The sequence below is a fragment of the Macrobrachium nipponense genome, chromosome 9 (genome assembly GCF_015104395.2).
Source record: "Macrobrachium nipponense isolate FS-2020 chromosome 9, ASM1510439v2, whole genome shotgun sequence".
Taxonomy (NCBI): domain Eukaryota; kingdom Metazoa; phylum Arthropoda; class Malacostraca; order Decapoda; family Palaemonidae; genus Macrobrachium; species Macrobrachium nipponense.
The window spans coordinates 54,218,524-54,238,255 of NC_061110.1; the positions used below are offsets into that span (position 1 = coordinate 54,218,524).

A 19,732-nucleotide genomic window follows, 5' to 3' on the forward strand; every position below is an offset into this window, starting at 1 on the left:
TTGAAAAAGTTTAAAATTGCCCCCAGGATGGTGAAAACTCCCACACGCAAACACTGCCACCATTGGGTGCAAGGGTACTGTATGATACAGTCATTTCCTGCTGTAAATATCTTTAAAAAAACTTTTTGAGTGGAATTTCCTCTACCCATCCTCTGCCAAAAAACCTTCAAACTCCTCTATCTCTTCCTCCATGAAGAGTTCTGCAGAAGGAAAGCTTTATGAACCAACAAATTGTAAAACGATCAAAGCAACACAGAAAATATTATCACAAAATGATGCATGAATTCGTAACGTGGGGACGTAAAAACAAGTTTTTTCAAAAATTCACCATACGTAAATCAAAATATTGTGCTAGACTTCCCATTTGTTGCAAAATGAAGGCAATTGATTGAATATTACTAGACTATAAGTGTTTTAGCTTACAATTGCAGTTTACGACCATTTTGGTCAAGTTAAAGTTGACCGAAGGTCAAATTTTTTATATTTATCGTGATTTATATGAAAATATTTCAAAACTGATAAAAGCTAGAACCAGGAGTAAAAATTTTTTTTTTTGTATTCTACATGAAATTGCGCACATTTTCATGTGTAACACTTTATGTAATGCTTAATAGAAAATGGTGCAAAAATTACGACAAGGTGACTAAAGAAATTCTGAGGTTTTCAGCTGAGTTATTGCGCGCGGAGGTAAGGAAAAAGTTTTTTCAAAAATTCACCATAAATGAAAATATTGTGCTAGAGACTTCCCATTTGTTGCAAAATGAAGGTAAATGATTGAATGTTACTAGAATGTAAGAGTTTTAGCTTACAATTGCGTTTTTCGACCATTTCGGTCGAGTCAAAGTTGACAAGGTTGAAATTTTGGCACTTATCTTGATTTATATGAAAATATGTCAAAATTGATAAAAGCTACAACCATGGGTTATTTTTTGTTGTATTCTACATGAAATTGTGCACATTTTCATATATAAAGCTCTATGTAACGGCTAATACAGTAATACTTTGGGTTACGAACCGATTAGTATACGAATTTTTTAACTTACGAAGTGACGCCCTCATTCTGGAATACGAATTTCGCTTGGAATACGAATGCGCGAATTTCCATCATGGGAGGGCCGCCTGATTTGTTTACATACGATGAGCGTGGGATCTGCGAACGCATTTTTTTCGGCCAAAACTTAACGCCTGCTTTGTTTACATCGGATGAGCGTGGGATCTGCGAATGCATTTTTTCGGCCAAAACTTAACGAGGGTCACGTGACTTCCTCCTACGCATCCCTTGACCCTTTTAAACCATAACTCTTTCAATATCTCGCTGGCGGTAAGATTGAACGCATCTGTCCGTGATACGCTCTCAAATTTGCTAAGTGATTTTGCGCACGTGTTGTGTTTCCGTGATAGTGCTTATACATTACTATTACCCAAATACTAAAGACAATGGCTCCAAGATGACGAAGGCAAGCAGCAAGAAGGAAAGCATAAGAAAGAAGGAGATGATTACAGTCGAAATGAAGAAGGAAATTATCCAAATGCATGATAAAGGCGAGTGCGTGAAAGACATTGCAGCATTCTTCAAGCGGTCGCAATCAACGATCTGCACTATTTTGAAGAAAAATGAAGAAATTAAAGCCAGTAAAGCATCAAAAGGTGTCACAGTATTGACGAAACAACGGCCTTATATTCTCGACGATGTAGAAAATTTGCTCATAGAAAAATATTTTTTCAAAATTGTGAAAGACAACATAGTGTTGCGTAAGCGTAAAATTAGTGATCGTAGTGAACGGTGCTCTCTAGAGAAAGAACCAGAAAGTCTTCCAGAAGTGTTCACGGAGGGAGATTTCCCCCCAACCCCCCAAGCCCTAACCCTCTCCTCCTCACCCTTCCCCTCCTCCCGTCTCCGTCAAGCCAGCAGCCACACTCGCCAAAGGTAAAGTTCAGGTTTTACTGTGTATGCATATTAAATCTAGTGTTTATATTTAATTTCATTCTTCAATTTTATAATTTTATGTAATTCCTACACAAATTTTCAACCTTAGTGAACAAAAATAAATGGAAAAATATGAATTGAAATGGTTATTCATGGTCGGATGGAACGCATTATTTGCTTTTTATAACATTCTTATGGGAAAATCCATTTGGGTTACGAATTTTTTAGGTTACGAAGCAGGTTCTGGAACGGATTAAATTCGTAACCCAAGGTATTACTGTACTATAAAACGGTGCAAAAATTACGACAAAGTGACAAAAGAATTTCTGAGATGTGTCTCTGGTGCTTTCTAGTGCGAGAAGAAAGCAATTCGTGCATGTGCGCCTTGGTAACGCTTGTAAACAAAACAACAGCATGATCCGTGAACTCCCAGCATTCCTCAAGGCACATGATTTAAAATTTTTCGCTAAGTAGGCCTATAACTATTTTTCCGTGAATATTTAAAAAAACTTTTTGTAGTCGACGTACCATACGTCCACTTAGCACCCGACAGACAATTTTAGTCGACGTATAATACGTCCAGTCGGTGTTTAAGGGTTAAAAGTTTATGAATTTAAATTTATCATAGGTCTGTGTATCATTTAAAAGTTCATTAATTTTATTGGTGTAAGTCTCCTTACCTAAGAGAACTATTTTCCTGTCTTTGTCTGATTTTGTGAGTATGATATCCTCCCATTTTGTTAATCTAGCGCATTTTGGAATCTTTTTGGGGGATTTTCTCTCTCTCTCTCTCTCTCTCTCTCTCTCTCTCTCTCTCTCTCTCTCTCTCTCTCTCTCTCTCTCTCTCTATCTTCATATGTAACCGTGGAATTAAGGTTACTCTTGGGACCTCGTTTTAGAGTAAATGAAATGCCAAGAACAAACTGCAACCAAGAAATTAAGGTTACTCTCAGGACATGGTTAAAGAGCGAATGAAATGCCAAGATTTAAGAGATCATGTAGGAGAGGACTTAACCCCAATGTAGCACTGGGATATTTTATTGCACTTGCACGGATGTAGACATCTTTATCATGGGCGGAAAGGGGTTAATGCCTCACGGTAACCCCAAATAGAAAAAGGGAGGTAATATGCTACTTTTTCCATTGACTGTTCCTATCAGGGCAATTGTAATTCTTTTCCCAGGAGCTAGGCCATTTCATTGCTTGTCAATATCTTTCATTGCTCCTTTGATAATTATAAAAAGTTTTTTGATGATGAAAAGGTTTAGGATCTTTGTTAGATGTTTCTTTCATATACCTGATGAGGAATGAATGGCCTCCCTGCACCAGTGGTGCACACATATGTGGAAAGTAATGAATTGTGAACGTGGTAGCTACTTAGGCAAGATAAAAAGAGCCTTCTTACATTTAGTCCATTTATATTTCATTGCTGTAACAGGAATGACACTATTCTGGCCAAGACCAGTTATAGGAGATTTTTTTATGTTAGTCTGTCTTTTGGACCCCCAGTGGGATTTAAAGGGTAACTCCTTTTAGGGCTCATAGCAGCTACCAAAAATAGGTTTTACTTATGTCAGAACCTGTTTTTATTTCTGTGGTATCATCTGAAGCCTTACATAAATGTGAATACAGTGGTACCTCGAGATACGAAATTTATCCGTTCCGAGGCGCCTTTCGTATCATGAGGTTTTCGTATCTTGGACCACATTTTACATGTAAAATGGCTAATCCGTTCCATGCCCTCCAAAAACACTCCAGTAAATTTCATAATAAAGCTAAATTGACCTATAAACAATGAAATACTACAACAATTTGGACCATTCAATACCTAACTTAATAACGTACTGCTAATTACCTATAAATAAAGTGTATTAGTGTACATGGTATACAAGAAATACTGTACGTATGCAGTAAAATGTGGAAGCTTACCTTTCGAGTTAGGCTATCTCCGAAAGTGGTGACAGAGGAGGAGGACAAACGGCAGATACGTACGTACGTACGTACACTTAACTTTACGAAACACACAAAAAATTGTAAGGAAAACTAAACTAAAATTTACGAAACACATTAACAAAACTGTAACACTTAACTTTACAAAAAACTAAAATTTAAAAAAAAATATATATATTTTTTTTATTTATTTTTTTTTTTTTACTTTTTTATACTTTACATAGTTTTTTTTTTTTTTTTTTTTTTTCCCCTCCAAAATTTCAACTTCATCACCACTTTCAACTTTCTGTTTTTTAGTATCACTTGGTTCTTCCTTCTTACTTACTCCTGCTAATACTAAAGGCCTCTTAAAAAATAACTATCCAAGGAAGATTGCTTCTGCCTACTTTTCACAATGTTCCTGAAACGACTCAGGCAAACGTTATCGAACTGCACAAGCATACGACCTGTGTGAGCCTTTTCGGGGTGTCTTTTTTTCTACAAACGATTGCACTTTATGAAAAGCGGCTAGAACATCCTTAATTTCTGCCGTTGTCATAGGGTTGCCCTCCTCTTCCTCGCCGCTGCTAGAGAACTCCTCTTGAACGACGTTATGTTGCATGGCCTCCAACTCCTTCAGGTCATCCATCGTAAGCTCCTCTTGGTGCTCCTCGAGAAGGTCGTTGATGTCGTCCTCGTCGACAACCAGTCCCATGGACTTGCCGAGTGCAACGATCTCGTCAAGATCTGGTTCCAAAACAGTTTCAGGATCGTCAACTGTTTCTGAATCTGCAGCACCAGCTTCACCCACGTCGAATCCCTCGAAGTCTCGGGCGGATACGGCATCAGGCCAGAGTTTCCTCCACGAGGAATTCAAGGTTCGCCTCGAAACCTCCTGCCAAGTTTGGTCGATGAGTCGGATGCATATGACGATGTCGAAATGCTCCTTCCAAATTTCACGCAAGGTGAGGTTTGTGGTATTGGTGATGTCGAAACATCTCTTGAAAAGATGTTTTGTATACAGCTTCTTAAAGTTCGATATCACTTGCTGGTCCATGGGCTGGAGGAGAGGGGTGGTGTTAGGCGGAAGATAAAGAATCTTGATGAAGGAATACTCCGCTAGGATATCTTCCTCGAGGCCAGGAGGGTGGGGAGGGGCATTGTCCAACACCAGCAGACATTTCAGGGGGAGGCGCTTCTCCCAAGAATTTCTTCACGGTCGGGCCAAAACACAGATTTACCCACTCGGTGAACAAAAGCCTCGTTACCCAGGCTTTCTCATTAGCCCTCCACATCACTGGAAGCTTCTCCTTAAGCACTTTGTGGGCCTTGAAGGCTCGAGGAGTCTCGGAATGATACACCAGTAGGGGCTTCACCTTGCAATCCCCACTGGCATTTGAACAAAGTGCGAGCGTAAGCCTGTCTTTCATAGGCTTATGTCCGGGTAGCTTCTTCTCTTCCTCCGTGATGTACGTCCGACGAGGCATTTTTTTCCAAAAAATGCCAGTCTCATCACAGTTGAAGACTTGCTGAGAACTGTAGCCTTCCTTGGTCATCATCTCGTCGAACGTCTTTTTAAAGGCTTCGGCCTCTTTCGTGTCCGAGCTGGCAGTCTCCCCATGCCGCACCACCGAATGGATACCAGTCCGTTTACGGAATTTTTCTAACCACCCATGCGAAGCCTTGAACTCTGGGGTTGGCGTTGATGTCCCTTCTCCTCTGTCGTCTTCCGCCTGGGCAATCAAATTGCCGAAAATAGCGCTGGCCTTGTGGGAGATTGCCATTTCCGTTATCGTATCGCCAGCGATTTTTTTGTCTTTTATCCAGACAAGAAGCAGCTGTTCCATCTCTTGCACGTGGGTCCTCTTGCTGGAAAAAATAGTGATGCCCTTGGAAGGTGTAGCTGCTTTGATGACATCCTTCTGCTTAAGGATGGTGCCTATTGTCGACGGATTTCAGCCGTATTCCTTGGCAATCACACTCAATCGCATACCAGCTTCATACTTCTTGATAATATCCATCTTTGTCTCCAAAGAGAGCATTCATTTCTTTCTGTGAATTTCAACTTTCTTGGGACCCATGACTACGTTATAATTACGTATAGGTAGAGTAAAGTTTTAACACAACACGATAAAGTACGTATACTGCAACGAAATCACTAACGAATTTACGTTAATAAACGAAATCGTTAGACCGAACGAATACTGCGTGCGTACTATACAGATGATGCCGTGCAGTGGCCGAAGAAGCACCGCTACGTAGATGCATCATGGGAGGGATGCTGACCAATAGGAGAGAAGGATCTCATGGCGGTGACTAGCATCATGCTAGTCACCACCACAGGAACCAATGGGAAAGCAGGAGGATGGTGGCAAGTCTACTAAGTTGGCGGCGCGCGAGTTTCAAAAGAGTTATCGGTGGTTCAGGCGAATCTCGGACTACAGAAAGCTTTCGTATCCTGAAAACTTTTCGTATGTAGAAACGTTAAATTTTTTGTGTTAGCTTTCGTATCTCAAGTTTTTCGTAAGTTGAGCTTTTCGTATCTCGAGGTACCACTGTATACACTAGCAAACAGTAATATACCAGTAAACAAGAACAAAGAAATAAGACAGAAAGGAAAATTAACGAGCAGAATATCTTCCAAGACTGGGAGAACTAATGGCAGATGTGCTCTGGCTGATGATTTAAAGGAGAAATCAGACATTGTGGTATTTTTCTTAAACAAAAAACACTTGATTGAAACAAAAGATCAGCTATATCAAATATGATGGAATACAGAGGAAAAAAACTTGCACTCTTTACTCTGATATTAACCCTTAATGGACGGATTGATCCTTGGCAGTAGTTATAACAGGTTTTGGGTGGTGGATGGATTGATCCTGTAGATAAACAATATTACACGCCATTAATTTGGAAACAATCGGGTGGGAAAGAGGTGCCAATACTTTTATAGCCCATAAATTCACTCATGGCAACTCTACACTAAGATAAAGAGTGTGGATGTCTCAGGACTTCAGTATTGCTTGTGACTTGAAGGGAGAATGTTCTGTCTTTCTCTCGCATGACGTCTTTGTAAATTTGCTCGTAAATATACCAAGGGGTTACTGTTGTTTTTTGTTCTTGTCTTTTACGATATGTCGGTTGTAAATGTAATTTTGCAAAGAAATGTTAGAAAAAACATGTAAAATTAGAAAAACAAAAGTTAATGAATCTTTGTTCTTGGTAAATTTACGTAAATATTTTTCAACAAATATGGTAAGAATTTGTTACTGCTTTTATTTCTTATCAGTTTTGATATTGTGTGAGCAGTAATTATAATTAAAAATATTTTTCATACATCAACTTACCTGTCATATATAATACATAGCTTAAGACTCCGTCGTCCTTGACAGAAATTCAAATTTCGCGCCACTCGCTACAGGTAGGTCAGGTGATCTACCGGCTGCCCTGGGCGGCAGGACTAGGAACCATCCCGTCTTTCTATCATATTTTCTCTGTCGCCGGTGGTATCAACATTGTTGTTATTACCTCCTGACTTAGATTCATTTTTCATCCTTTGATCATCGTTTTTTTCGGCTTTTTGGTGACGTATTTGGATCGTGTTTTTGGCATTCGCTACAGTGGACTGTTTTTGGAATAAAACTCTTTTGGATTTTTCTCAGTATGTCTGATTCTAATGTGAGTGTGAGAATGTGTGTGAATGTAGGCTGCAGGGTGAGAATACCGAAAGCTTCGGTTGATCCTCACACTGTATGCCGTAAATGTAGGGGGTTTCAGTGTTCTGCTATTAATACTTGTAAGGAATGCGAGGGATTGAATGCAGAAGAGTGGAAGACTTTGACTTCTTATTTGAAGAAGTTAGAGAGGATAGAATTAGACGATTGAAAAGGTGTGAATTCAAGGCCTATTGAGCCTTTCACTGATAATTCTAATCCTACTGATGTAGATCTCCTATGTATCTCATTCTCAGAGTGCTTTTTCGGATTCGGCATCGGAAATCGCCAATCTGAAAGCTACAATTAGAGACATGAAGTCCAAGATGGCTGAACTTCAAAGGTAAGGCTAGTGAAAGAAGTGAGCATTACAGTGAAGTGAGTTCTCCCAGTGTTGTGGAGGGGGCGTTTGATCGTCCCTGCGACGCTCCCAGGCCTAGACCTCTTCCAAGCTCACAAGCCCAGAGGAGAAGGAAAGTCAAAAGCCTTAAGGAGGTTGTGGGGAATCCCCACAACGGTCAGACGTCCCTTCAGCTAGCTCTGCTTCGTGGCAGGCGGCTCAAGGGCGCTATAGAAAAAAGCGTCCTTCGCGAGTGTTTCTCGTCCTCTCCCTCTCCCTCACCTAAACGAGGGTGGAAGGAATCGAACTTGTCGAGACCGCTGAAGCGTCATATGAAGCCTGACATAGATTCTAGTCCAGAGCGTTTCTCAGATGACGCTCCGTCTTCTAGCAAGAAAGCGTCACCTGAAGTGTACGCGGAAGTACCCTTTCCTTCTTCTCCCCCGAGTGATGACGAAAGACGTCATGCACTGGACGTGGAGAAGCGTCAAGAAAGATCATTATGGCAGTTCAAGAGCAACTGTCATCTCTAGTGGGAGTTTTAGCGCCACGTCGGAAGGACGTGAGGCTTCCAATTAAGAAGTCTCGTCCTCTCTCACCTGTTCAACGAGAAGCGTCATACAGACGGGAAACGGCTAAACGTCTTACAGAAGCGTCTAGTTCGAGAGCGAGAACAGGTGCTTACGAGAGTTTCGTAACGCCAGAGAGACGTAAGACGTCTTTTAGACGAGAAGCGTCATTGGAAACGGAGCATAGACCATGACGCTCCGTCCAATATTATGACGCCAAGTAGGACGCCTTTGGAGAGCAGAGCGTCTTCCAAGCGCGAAGCGTCATCGAGACGTCAGCAAAAGACGTCATCCATGACGCTTGGCGAACGGGAAGCGTCATGTAAGCGTGAAGCGTCTTCTAAAATTCTAGAGAAGCCGAAGCTTATGACGCCTTCCAAGGACTATTAGAGCGGAAAGAGGAAGGATTATCATTCCCTTAGCCCTCTCCTATTAGGAGTTTGTCTCCTCAAGAAGAAGAACGTTCGGAAAGGAGAGCGGAGAGCATGTAGATCCCGAGTTAGAGGAAAACTCGGATGACGAATATAGTGGAAGAGAAGGTCTGTCTAACTATAAGGTGTTGACTACCCTACTTCTTGAGGAGTACGGAGACGAGTTGACGCCTGCCGCTCCTCCTTCTCCGCGCTCGCTCTTTTCAGTGCTAAGACGAAGAAGCCTTCGTCTTTCTCAAAAATGAAACCCACCATATCGATGAAGAGAGCATTACATTCCTTAGACTCATGGATGAAGTCTAAGAAAGACTTAGTGAGGACAGTCTTCTGCATGCCTCCAGCAAGATTAGCTGGGAAAAGAGGCATTTGGTATCAGACGGGAGAGAATATGGGTATTGCTCTCCCTTCTACAACCGAAACAGATTTTTCGACTTTGGTTGACGCTTCACGGCGTCAAAGTCTCAATTCTGCACGGATTACGTGGGGAATTTTGGAACTGGATCATCTCCTCAAGGGACTCTTTCGTGTATTGGAAGTTTTTAACTTCTTAGATTGGTCCCTTGGGGTGATGTCCAAGAAAGCCCATGATTCGGAAGGAATCGAACCTGAAGCCCTGTTATGCATATTGTCTTGTATTGACAAGGCGGTACAGGATGGATCTTTTGAAATCTCCTCTTTGTTGGGGCAGGTCTTTTAAAGAAAAGGACTGTATATGGCGCCTTCTTAACAAAGGCAGTCTCACATGCTCAGAGAGCAGCACTTCTATATGCGCCTCTATCTGACTTTTGTTCCCTTCTCAGTTAGTAAAGGACATTGCGCATTCTTTAACTGAGAAGGCAACTCAGGATCTGCTGACGCAGTCAGCAAGAAAGAAGAACCTGTTGCTGCATCGGACAAGAAAGGACCCAGTACAACGGTGCAGCCTTTCGAGGTGGTCCGACCTCCAGACCTTCCACAAGGAGAAAGGCTCCAGAGAAGAGAGGTAGATCTGCTTTTCGTCCCTTTAAGAAGGGAAAATGAAGATTCTCTCCTCCAAGCACCAGTAGGTGCCAGGCTCCTGGGATTTTGGGAAGCCTGGACACTGATAAATGCAGACGCGTCATCTTTGGCGATCTTAAGGAGGGGATATCGTATCCCTTTCCTGAACACTCCTCCCCTAACGTCAATACCAGGGAACTATCAGCCAAATACAAGGATCCTGTGCTGAGGGATACTCTTCGATCGATGGTGGAACAAATGTGGGACAAGAGAGCGATAGAATTGGTACGGGATCAACACTCCCCGGGGTTTTACAATCGCCTTTTTCTGGTGGCGAAAGCCTCGGGAGGCTGGAGACCAGTACTGGACGTCAGCTCTCTGAACAAATTTGTTCAGAAGGAGAAGTTCTCCATGGAGACTTCTGCTTCAGTCATGGCGTCATTACGACAGGGAGATTGGATGGTGTCTTTAGATCTCCAGGACGCCTACTTTCACGTCCCGATCCACCCTTCATCGAAGAAGTACCTCCGTTTCATGACGGGGGGAAGGATCTTTCAGTTCAGAGCCTTGTGTTTCGGCCTGTCCACAGCTCCTCAGGTCTTCACAAGCCTGATGAAGAATGTGGCGAGGTTTCTTCACCTCAAAGGAGTAATGTCTCTATGTATCTGGACGACTGGCTCATCAGGGCCAGATCGGAGAGACAGTGCTTGGAGGACCTAAAGTTAACTCTGGATTTAATCAAAGCGTTGGGATTGCTCGTGAACCTCGAGAAGTCTCAGCTGACCCCCAGACAAGACCTAGTCTATCTGGGGATTCGGATGGATTCTCGGGGTTTTCGAGTTTTTTCCTTCGCAAGAGAGAATCGCAAAAGGTTTGCGGATAGTCTCTCTCTTCTTAGAGAAGCAACAAACGTCGGCGAGGGAATGGTTGAGCTTCTGGGGACGCTTTCCTCGCTAGAACAATTCTTCCCTCTAGGAAGACTTCATATACGTCCGCTTCAATTCTTCCTCAAGAGGTCTTGGAGCTGGAAAACCGGACAACTGTCGGACGTTTTTCCCATTCCAGTGGAGATAAAGTCACACCTACAGTGGTGGTTGCTCCCTCTGGAAGAGAACAAAGGGATCTCTCTAAGAACACAGAACCCAGACCTAGTGTTGTTCTCCGACGCGTCGGAGACAGGTTGGGGAGCGACATTAGGCTCAGAGGAAAGTGTCAGGCACCTGGGAACCAGCACAGGTGTCTTGGCACTTAAACTGCAAAGAGCTCTTCGCCGTACATCTGGCCTTGAAGAGCCTAGAACCTCTGGTGTCAAACAAGGTAGTGCAAGTAAACGTGGACAACACCACCGCACCTTGCCTACATTCGGAAACATGGGAGGGACGCACTCCTCGTTCCTTTACGAGCTCACGAGAGACCTATTACTTTGGACGTCTCACAGGAACATCTCCCTGCTGACAAGGTTCGTACAGGGAGTAAGGAATGTGAGGGCGGACAGGCTCAGCAGGAGGAACCAGGTCCTTCATACAGAATGGACACTACACGAGGAAGTGTGTCTCGATCTCTGGTCTCTGTGGGGAACTCCTCATGTGGATCTCTTCGCAACATTCATTTCAAAAAGGCTCCCAGTTTTTTGCTCGGTCGTGGAAGATCCAAGAGCTCTTATGGTAGACGCCTTCCTGCTAAATTGGTTCTCGAGTAGACGTATATGCTTTTCCCCATTCAAAATCCTGGGGTTAGTAAATGAGAAAGTTTGTGGCGTCAAAAGAGACGAGGATGACGTTAATAGCCCCCTTTTGGCCGGCCCAGGAAGGAATGGTTCACGGAGGTGGTAGAGTGGATCGTAGATTTTCCAAGATCCCTACCAAGAAGGATGGATCTTCTCAGACAACCACACTTCAAGAGGTACCACCAAAACCTCCCCGCTCTCGCTCTGACTGCCTTTCGACTATCGAAAGACTTGTCAGAGCGAGAGGCTTTTCTCGCGAAGTGGCAAGCACGATCGCGAGAGCACGCAGAACCTCCATACGAAAGTATACCCAATCAAAGTGGGAGGTATTTAGAAGGTGGTGTGAATCCAAGAAGTTTTCCTCCTCACACTACCTCTATAGCGGAAATTGCTGATTTCCTGCTATTCCTGAGAGAAAAATCTCATCTAGCCGTATCCACAATAAAGGGATACAGAAGTATGCTCTCGGCTGTATTCAGGAACAGAGGTTTAGATCTGGCAGATAATAAAGATCTCCACGATCTCATAAGGTCTTTTGAGACTTCAAAGTCTAAGGAACCAGTACCTCCGAACTGGAACCTAGACGTAGTCCTAAAGTATCTGTCATCGGAAAGATTCGAACCTCCTCATCGGGCATCGTTTAGAGACATTACCGAAAATGCCTATTCCTATTATCTTTAGCTACGGCAAAGAGGAATTAGTGAATTGCATGCTCTGCAGGATAAAGTAGGATTCAAGGGAGACTCAGCGATTTGCTCGTTTAAGACCCTGTTTTTAGCGAAAAACGAGAATCCTACGAATCCCTGGCCTAAGTCATTCGAAGTCAAAGGCATGTCGAGTCTCGTAGGCAGAGAAGCAGAGAGGTCTCTATGCCCTGTTAGAGCTCTGAAGTTCTACCTTCAGAGAAGCATCAAATGGGAGGCTCTAGACAAGGTCTTTGGTGCGCGGTAAAAGACCCCACAAGACTGATGTCCAAGAATGCGCTGGCATTCTTTGTAAGAAACGTCATTACAGACGCTCATAAGGCCTGTCCTGACGAACAGCTACAACTGTTGAGAGTAAAAGCTCATGAAGTGAGAGCTATAGCGACGTCTCTCTCGTTTCATAAGAATATGTCGCTTTAAAAACATCATAGATACGACATTTTGGAGATGCAATCAGTATTTGCTCTCATTACTTGAAAGACGTGCGTGTGACATATGAGAAGTATTTTTCTCTAGGTCCTTTCGTATCGGCGGATACGATTCTGGGTACGGGAGCCGACACCAATCCTTAAATGTATATACTTTTCTTCTTTTTGGATATGGTCGAGAGTCTCTTCGAACAATGGAGGACTTAGGCTAGCACGGGCGGCCGTCTATGTTGTTCAGTAAGAGAATTCTTGTCATATCCAATTAGTTGAGTATAATTTTTTTTTGAAAATTATGATGTGTGCGTAGTGGTTTTGAGTTACGGTTGTTGTGACGAGTTCGCGGGGATAACTCGTAACAATCCTTAGTTCTAACATATGGTTAAGATCAGGTGGTCGGGATTGGTTGTGTGGCTCCTTCATAAGGTGTATTGTCATATAAGTGGATCAGCACCCATTGACAAAGTCCTTTTAGGCTCTGCCGAGTAAGCGGATAAGACCCCATCGGCAGACCACAAGAACTCTTGGCCATAGATCATATATCTCGCTAAAGTTTCTTGAGGTGATGCAGACTACTGGGCAAACACCCACGAAGTCTACCACCTATCAGGTAGGAACCAAGGTTTTATTTATACCTACAACATATGTTGTTTACCTGTCTATTCCATATAGAAGCTGTCCTCTTACCCTCCACCGAAGGGTGCCAATCAGCTATGTATATATCTGACAGGTAAGTTGATTGTATGAAAATGATATTGTTATGTTACAATAAAGTTTCATACATACTTACCTGGCAGATATATACAATTAAAGGCCCACCCAGCCTCCCGCAGGAGACAGGTGGAAGAGAGAAAATATGATAGAAAACGGGGATGGTTCCTAGTCCTGCCGCCCAGGGCATGCCGGTAGATCACCTGACCTACCTGTAGCGAGTGGCAGCGAAATTTGAATTTCTGTCGGGGACGACGGAGTCTTAGCTATGTATATATCTGCCAGGTAAGTATGTATGAAACTTTATTGTAACATAACAATATCATTTTTTATTATTAGAAAAAACATATATAATTGGTAAAATTTATGATTGTCTTGTAAAAGAGGCCCCACAAGGGGTTGTAAATACAGGCAGTCCCTGGTTATTGGTGATCCGGTTTTATGGGGCTTGTCTAGCGCTATAAAATTGGTAATTTATGGCACCACTATGGGCAGCGTTCCTCGTGGGAGGTAGCGAAGATTTTTTATAATTTTTATTCTTTCACCTTGTACATTTGCATATCTTCCTCTTTCCATTGATGTTTTTTTTTTTTTTTTTTTTTTTTTTTTTTTTTTTTTTTTTCCTCCATAATTGGTCTGACCTCAAAGTTACCTGGCCTGAGGAGCTGCATATCGACATATTTACCCATCCAGTAAGGGTTAAGGACAAAACTAGAAATCGTCAGCACTTCCCTATGAACGTGTGATGTCATGACAAAAATGGCTCTGATTGATCAGTAGGCAGATCTTACAATGAATTATTTAATGGAAATGCTCGATAGAGGTCTCCCAGAGTAGCGAAAAATTTTGCATTTATAAACCAGAAATAATAAATTCAGTATAAGGTATCACATAGGAGGACATAACCCCAGTGTACTGGGTGCCAAACTTGACCCCCCCAGAGACTTAACATTGCTGGGGGTGTCAAGTTGGATGACACCTTGGATGATTGGATGTTGAGGTGGTGTGTACTTGTTCTTCCTTTTATGGTGCGTCTCTCAGATTGCTGACTATAAAGAAAGGTTTATGTCAACTGATGGGTTTTGTATTTAAACAAATATTAACCCTTAAATGCCGAAGCAGTAAAATAAAAATTGTCTCCTGTGTGCCGAAGGTGTTTCGGAGTGAGCGCGGAAGCGGAAAAAATATTTTTTTCAAAAAATCACAGCGCGCTTAGTTTTCAAGATTAAGAGTTCATTTTTGGCTCCTTTTTTTGTCATTGGCTGAAGTTTAGTATGCAACCATCAGAAATGAAAAAATTATCATTATCATATATAAATAATGCGATATATGATAGCGCAAAAACAAAATTTCATATATAATTGTATTCAAATCGCGCTGTACGCAAAACGGTTGAAGGTAACAAGTTACTTTTTTCGTTGTAATGTACACTAAATTGCGATCAATTTGGTATATAACACATTGTAAAACGATAAAAGCATCACAGAGAAAATATCACAAAATAATGCATGAATTCGTAATGTGCGGACGTAAACAAACATTTTTTTCAAAAATTCACCATAAATCTAAATATTGTCCTAGAGACTTCCAATTTATTTTAAAATGAAGAAAAATGATTGAATATTACTATACTGTAAGAGTATTAGCTTACAATTGCAGTTTTCGACCATATCTGACGAGTTAAAGTTGACCGAATGTCGAATTTTTTATATTTTTTTATATGCAATTATTTCGGAAATTAGAAAAGCTACAACCTTCAAATATTTTTCGTTTTATCCTACATAAAATTGCGCACATTTTCATATATAAAACTCTATGAAATGCCTAATATGAAACGGAGCAAATATTCCGAGAATGGGACGTACGCATTTCGGAGATTTGTGGCGGAGAATCCGCGCGTGGAGGGAAGGAAAGTTTTTTTTAAATTCACCATAAATCTAAATATTGTGCTAGAGACTTCAAATTTGTTTCAAGATGAAGATAAATGACTGAATATTACTAGACTGTAAGAGTTTTAGCTTACAATTGCGTTTTTCGACCATTTCGTTAGAGTCAAAGTTGACCGAACGTGGTTTTTTTTCTATTTATCGTGATTTATATGCAAATATTTCAAAAATGTGAAAAGCTACAACCTTCAATTATTTTTTGTTGTATTCTACATGAAATTCTGCACATTTTCATATATAAAACTTTATGTAACGGCTAATTTAAAATGGTGCAAACATTACCACAATCACATGTATGATTTTTCGGAAGAGTTACCGCCGGGAACGTAAAGAAAATGTTATTTTTTTCATAAATTCACCATAAATCGAAATATTGTGCTAGAGACTTCCAATTTGTTGCAAAATGAAGGTAAATGACTGAATATTACTAAAATATAAAGTTGACGGAAGGTTGAAAAATTTTCACTTATCATTTTTTATATGAAAATATTTCAAAATTGATAAAAGCTACAACCATGGGTTGTTTTTAGTTGTATTGTGCAAGAAATTGCGCACATTTCCATATACAGGTACTATCAGACTTCTTAAACCTCCGACTCGACATACGACCACTCGTACTTACAACCTTACTTCAGACAGTTGACCATTGAGTTACTTTGGCACTGCGCCATCTCATGAGAACTCTCATCACTCAGGCATGAGAAACTCTCATCACTCAGGCAGCATCATTTGGTATTAACTGTACTGTAGACTGAATTGCAAAACCAGTTTACGTAAGAATCGACTTCTGATAGTGCATGCAAGAACCATATCCATTGTAACTCAATGCCTGATTGTACTTCATAATACTATTACATAAATGATTAAAATGTATTAGTAGAAGTACATTATGGTAAAAAGATTGAAATAATGATTGCACATTACATTACATTACTAAGTAGGCACTTATATAGCAAAGGTTTGATAGTATACCCTACCCAGTATGTTGGCCACTTTCTAAGGTTCGACTTTACATCCATTCCGACTTACAACCAGTGGGTCGGAACCAACTTGGTTGTAAGTAGGATAGTTACTTGTATAAACACTTTATGTAATAGCTAATTTTAAAATGGTGCAAACATTACCACAATCGCATGTATGATTTTTTCGGAAGAGTTACCGCCTGCGGACGTAAGGAAAACGTTTTTCATAAATTCACCATAAATCGAAATATTGTGCTAGAGACTTCCAATTAGTTGCAAAATTAAGGTAAATGATTGAATATTACTAAAATATAAAAGTTTTAGCTTACAATTGCGTTTTTCGACCATTTCGGTAGTCAAAGTTGACCGAAGGTTGAAATTTTGGCACTTATTGTTATGTATATGAAAATATCTCAAAACTGATAAAAGCTATAATCATGAGTATTATTTTGTTGTATTCTACATAAAAATGCGCACATTTTCATATATAATACTCCATGTAATGGCTAATTTAAAATGGTACAAAAATTATGTCAAAGTGACGAAATAATTTCAGAGATGTGTCAGATACTTTTTAGTGCGGCAAGAAAGAAATTTGCGCTTGCGCGCCTGCGTAACGATTGTAAACAAAACAACACCTTGATCCGTGAACTCCCAGCATCCCCCAAGGCACGTGATTCAAGAGTTTTCCGCAAATTTAAAAAAAACTTTTGTATGTCGACGTAAAATACGTCCAGTCGGCACCCGAGAGACAAAAAATGTCGACGTAAAATACGTCCAGTCGGCGTTTAAGGGTTAAAATTTAAGTAAGACTTATTAAGAGAAAGTAATTGAAACATTACTTGATCTATATAGTTTGTGATGATTGTTCATGTCTATAAATTGGTTCAAAATGTGTTGACTGGAAAGATTGATGATTTGATAAAGTTGTGATTGATTAATCCTTTTTGTAGGTTTGCTAGTTCAAAAGAATGTTTTTTTTTTTCTCCCTTTCAGATTTAAAAGAAAAGTTGATATGTCCAACATTCTCACAATTTGAATTTACAAAATGGAAAGTAGGTGATCAAGATCCATTTCTTGATAATTCAAGAATGGATCACAACAAACAGGAAGAGGAAAATGACCATAAATTTGATGTTGATGCTGTTCCAGAACCTTTAGATGATGAACCATTTGATGAAGATGCTTTTGGTGAGTGTGTAGTGAATTTTACTAATTTTTTTGTTGTTGTTGCTGAAGTTTTGTATCTGTTTCAGGTACATTGCATTATTTTAACTAAATGTATAAGTCATTAAATATATTTGTGGTACGCACAGGCAGATTTAAGGTGGGCCACCTGGTCACGTGGCTGCTGATCGTGTAACCAGTGTGACAGGGTAAATCAAAGGCAGTCATAAATAACTATGTTTATTTACCTCTCAGTCCCAACCTGACAAGTGCCTACATAGTTTCCAATCACTTCCCCTTCCCGCTCACAACATAAATATAAACAAACCTCACAAACAAATGACGAGCGCGATGCGCAACGTTGTACACAAAAACATTCTCAACAAAGTTAACATATTCCCTCTCTTTTGAAAGAAAAAAAAAAAAGAAATTCATGTCCAAAGCAACAAGCATTATATGGCATAGGAGAAAAATAATAAAATTATCTACTTATAAAATCTTTTCAAGATTTCAGGGATCCACTCTCAAACACTTTACATATGTATTCTCAAAGAATTTACCCCCTTTTTGGTTAACACATCAGCCAACTGTGCTTTTGAATCTACCCAAAATATCTTAAACTCTCCATTCTGAACTAATTCTTTGCGAATAGCTATGTCAATTCTCAATCTCTTTTCTGTAACATTTTTAACAGAGTACACATTCTCATAAAGCGAACGGTTATCCACATGGACTTCCACAGGCAACATGTGTCCAATATAGTAAGCCATATCCACTGCTTCAGTGGCTGCTAGTGTTTCTGCTGCATGAGTGCTTTTTACAACCCTTCTGATTTTCTTTGACTCCCAGTATAAAGGTCAACTATTTCCATTTTCACCCACTAAGAAAATCACAAAGCCCCCAGCACAACTAAATCCATCGGGGAGATTGGCTTAAGAATCATTACTGTAGACAACCACTTAAACTTAAAACTCTCCCAGTCCTGGGAAGTACATACAGCTCTCAAAGGCTTTTCTTAGACATTTGTTTGCCTAAGTCAGATCTTTTACTTTAGGGTTATTCATTTTACAGCTAAGTTCCAACACATCATATGCCAAGTCAGGTCTTGAATTTGTGGATAACCACCCTAGTTGGCCTACTAGACTCCTAAAGTTCTCCTTTTCTTCTTTATTACAATCCAAATTCTTATTTAATCCTCTCAGCACTTACAGTTATAGATTCAAGAGATTTACAATACTCATTTTGATGAAGTGTGACACCATGCTTATTCTGCACAATATCCAGGCCAATGTATATGAATACTGTATAGCATTACTTTGTTCCCTAACCTGAAAATGACTTCTGATTTGTGCAATGACTACACTTTCAAGTTTCTTTATTCCTCCCCACAAGAAATCATCTGCATGCATCAAAAACATACCACACATCAAAAAACATACCAATAGAATGCTGCAGGGTCAGTTTTCACCTGATTACATCCCACCTTCAACAGGAAAGTCTTGACTGTGAGATACCATTTTCTAGCAGCATCATTAAGACCATATACACATTTTTTAATTTCCATAATACATTATCATCACATCCAGCTTCAACAGGTGGAGTAAGATTCACTTCATGCTCAAACTGTTCACTCTGTATGAATGCAGCCCTAATATCAATTGAATTCACTGCCCATCTTTTGGAAGACAGTATACCAACAAAGGACCTCAACACTTTCTTGCTAACAGTGGGAGAATCTGACTGGATTTCTTTTTCATCAAAACCTCTGGCAACTAGCCATGCTTTAATTTTCTTTTTCCTATCACTGTTTTCCTTTTCTGTCACATAAGCATTAAAATTCTTCCAGGTTTTTAGTTCTTGTTTTGCTTTATCAAGTTCCTGACTTTCTGTGTTTTCACAAGCCATTACAATTTCCCTGGGTTCATGTACTTCATCTTCTAAAACTGGTACCCATAGTTCTACATCTCTGTTCCAGTCAATGGCTGTTATATGTCCATCTTCATGTTCAATATTTCTCCAACTACTATATTTTCATGTAGACTTTCCAGCGCGGCTGTGAACAGCTCCTATCTGCCATTCATCAGACTCTTTTGGCAGGAATCTTATTCTCTGTCCAATCTTTAAAATACTCTTAATTGTTAAATTATCTTCAGATGAAGTGATCTCAACTTTGGTTTGGTTCTCTTGTTCTTCTTCTTCATTTT

At 40.4% G+C, this 19,732-nt stretch overlaps 1 protein-coding gene across 1 annotated transcript in view; it reads left to right on the top strand.

Annotated features, from left to right (window-relative positions):
* LOC135218360 (condensin complex subunit 2-like) overlaps window positions 1–19,732 on the top strand; it is a 230,946-nt gene that overhangs the window by 83,582 nt on the left and 127,632 nt on the right. Inside the window, exon 8 of the mRNA XM_064254600.1 lies at window positions 17,358–17,552. Within this exon, the coding sequence (XP_064110670.1) occupies window positions 17,358–17,552 (195 nt within the window). The remainder of the gene's footprint in view (window positions 1–17,357; window positions 17,553–19,732) is intronic.